General features: G+C 56.0%; 1 protein-coding gene across 1 annotated transcript; it reads right to left on the bottom strand.

The window, feature by feature from the left end:
* Nucleotides 1–346: 346 nt before the first annotated feature.
* On the bottom strand, nucleotides 347–2,485 carry LOC125514329 (protein trichome birefringence-like 33). Its single transcript, XM_048679641.1, has 3 exons — nucleotides 1,786–2,485; nucleotides 1,437–1,698; nucleotides 347–1,346 (listed from the first exon to the last, which is right to left on the bottom strand). Exons 1-3 carry the CDS (start codon nucleotides 2,171–2,173, stop codon nucleotides 458–460), a joined length of 1,539 nt encoding a protein of 512 aa, XP_048535598.1. The 5' UTR covers nucleotides 2,174–2,485; the 3' UTR covers nucleotides 347–457.
* Nucleotides 2,486–2,978: the final 493 nt, after the last annotated feature.

The following is a 2,978-nucleotide window of genomic DNA, read 5'->3' as shown; positions in this document are numbered from 1 at the left end:
TTCGACGAGCGGTGTGGGAGATTATGAGATCGACGCAGTCTGTAGGCTGTAGCAATGGCAATGACTCCCCCTCTCGCCTCAGTATATATAGAGGGTATAGGTCTAATTAAGTACGTAGGAGATATGCATTAATTGCCACATTCCATATATACAAGCACGCCAGACGTGCGATTCGATTTGCTGATCGCACAATTATCTTATGGTTATGATAATCCTGTTTTTCCGGTCGGCTCTTGCATGTTCTTCCCTTTAGCAGGTTTAACAGCTGCACCTGATTGCCTTGCTTCGGCTCACGAAAGGAAGAAGAAGATCGCCTATTCTGTTTGGCAGCTTCTTCTTAAGGCAATGGAATCAAAACGCATAATATTTACCACCAATTCAAACACCAGGTTTGTACTCGGGAGGCCTACTCTACATTTGTCATGGTTATCACAACCTAGTAAGTAAACAAATGTGATCAAGGGTAGAAGAGCTTGGAGTAGAGGAGTTCGTTCCACGTGTCCTGGAGCCCCGGGAGGCACCAGTGGACGCAGTCGGCGTAGGTCCTGGGGTCGGCGACCTGCTCCGGCGTCAGCGGGCTCCACTGCTTCTTGTAGACGGAGGTGTGCGCGTCCTTGCGGTACATGGACAGCTGCGTCACGTTGAGGAACGTGAGCGGCACGTCGGCGCCGTCGCCGTCGAGGATCTCCCTGATCACCCGCATCACGCTCCGCCGCCCGTCCGTGCCCCAGTACCCGGCGTCCTCGATCATCGCCGTCTCGTTGTAGCAGTTGCCCCCCGCCGCGCCGCCCCAGTCCTGGCTCTTGCCGTGGGTGGGCGACATGCTGGTGAAGAAGACCCTGGTGGTGTTGAAGTCCATGTTCTCCCTCACCCACTGCAGCATGTCCCGGAACGCCATGCCGTAGGCCTCCTCCGTGGACACCCACGCCGCGTCCTCCTCCCTGGCGTCGGCGATCGGCCCGTTCACGACCCTGAAGCGCAGCCCGGTGCACCACCAGAGGTAGGTGTTGAAGACCAGCACGTCGGCGCCCTCCCAGTGGCGGCCGTGGTGGGCGATGGAGCCGTTGCGCACCATGCGGTCCGAGATCTTGTGCACCACGGCGTCGTCCGCGTTGGACTGCAGCAGGAAGGGCGCCCAGTAGAACTCCACCGTCGCGTTGTACTCCCTGGCGGTGAACACGGTGTGCTGCTGGTCGGCGGACATCTCGAAGGACTTGGCGTCCGGCGACGGGATGGCGGACTGGAGGAGGCACACCATGGACGTGAACTGCCCGCGGTTCAGCGAGTCGCCCACGAACATCATCCGCTTGTTCCGCAGCGTCTCCAGCATCTGCGTCGGGTTGAACCTGCGCATGCAGATTGCAGAGAGAGGTCAGTTTAGCAGAGGAGTCCGTTAATGGCGGAAGAAGAGAAAAGATGGGAGAGGGCGTACGTACGCGGGGAGGGTGCAGTCGTGCGGCTGCCATCGCCAGGACTGGTAGCCCCTGTCGGGGCGGCCCTGCGCCTGGCAGGTGAGCTGCGGCTGGATGTAGGGGCACTCCTCCTCCCGGTACAGCGGGTGCGCCTCCTCGTCCCGCACCCAGCTCCCCGAGAACACGTCGCACTCCTCGTCCTCGTCCTCGTCGTTCACCGCGAACGCCAGCCTCCCCTGCCACCTCTTCTTCTTCTTCTGCCACCCATCCTCCACCCCCGATCCATCTTTTTTTTGGAAAGATCGATCAGTACGTCCATAGCATTACACGCTGCTGGCAACAAGGTAATTCTGCGATCGATCGTGATACTTACCGTCCGGCTGCTGATGCTCGCGGTTGACGCTGACGTCGAGGTGTGCCGCCGAATGTCGACCAGCTGGCCGGCCGACGAGCGCCGCCAGCTCTTCCCCGTAGAGGAAGGAGAAGAGGAGCATGAAGAGCAGCGACAGCAGGATGAAGGGCGAGAGCCGCGCCTTCTTGGCGACCAGCGAGAAGGTGGCCGCGGCGGCGGCGGCCGAGGACGAGGAGTGGAGAGGCGCCTTCACCATCTCCTCCCTGGTCGATATGATGATCCCCTGATCAATGTCTCTTTGCTTGCAGAATGCGGAGCTGCAAACAAGTTTTGAGCGTGATGATGGCGGCAGCAGTGCAAAGTTCCATAGTGGGGGGCATACTATATAGGCTGATTCAGTTGCCACCATGAGTTCTTCGCCGTTGCGAGGTCGCTGTCTCGGAGTGCCTCGGCCGGCGACAGGAAATGCCTTCTTTTATCTCTCTTTTGCCGGGGAAAGATAAGGAAGATCCTTCTAAACTGTTTGTTGTGCGCAGGGCAGGTGCGGGGGTTGGCGCGGCTCACATGTTCAGCCCATTAATCCTTTCGAAACTCATTAATCCCAAAAGCAAGAGAAGCTGAATGTCTGAACTCACTCAGTGGCTATTGGCAGGTTCGGCACCAGCCTGTAACTACAAGACATGTGTACTGACATGCATGCACCAACAAAAGTGCATCAAAATCAAGCGGGTTGGCCTGTTTCATCGGTGATGATCCTGCTGCTGATCTGCACCTATTTATGTACTGTACTGTGCTGTGCTGTACCTTCCTCGCTCTACCCTGTATCTACAGGAACCCATACCAACTATCAGGTGGTCTGTCGGTTAAAGGCAAAATGGAAAATAAGCAGCGAATTATGCTTCATCATAACGCATACTAAGAGTTTAGTCCATGTCTCTATATACCCTTGGCTGATTGCAATGCAAAATTGATTGATTTTCTTCTTACATTCCACCTCTGAGAAGAATCTGACGGCTTGAATCCATCCCAAACAAGGCTTGCAGAACCGGTGTGACTCTGAGCAACCTCTGAGAACAAGGAGATGAAATGCATTTTTGTCTGCACCAGGCGCACGAGGCTGCAGCCGAAACTAATCCGCAACGAGACTTGCAGAACAAGCGTAGTTGGTGATCCACACAGTAATGCTGATAAACCAACTGTTTTTTCTTGGATTC

Source organism: Triticum urartu, chromosome 1, assembly GCF_003073215.2.
Source record: "Triticum urartu cultivar G1812 chromosome 1, Tu2.1, whole genome shotgun sequence".
Taxonomy (NCBI): domain Eukaryota; kingdom Viridiplantae; phylum Streptophyta; class Magnoliopsida; order Poales; family Poaceae; genus Triticum; species Triticum urartu.
The sequence above is the reverse complement of the archived record's forward strand: the minus strand, read 5'-3'. Positions and strand labels throughout refer to the sequence as shown.

Bases quoted from the DNA above. Each gene is read 5' to 3' on its own strand.
- LOC125514329 (XM_048679641.1), bottom strand. From the start codon at position 2,173: ATGGTGGCAACTGAATCAGCCTATATAGTATGCCCCCCACTATGGAAC. The intron at 1,699-1,785 runs GTAAGTATCACG...TCCAAAAAAAAG, and splicing joins CGAGCATCAGCAGCCGGACG to ATGGATCGGGGGTGGAGGAT. The intron at 1,347-1,436 runs GTACGTACGCCC...CTGCATGCGCAG, and splicing joins CACGACTGCACCCTCCCCGC to GTTCAACCCGACGCAGATGC.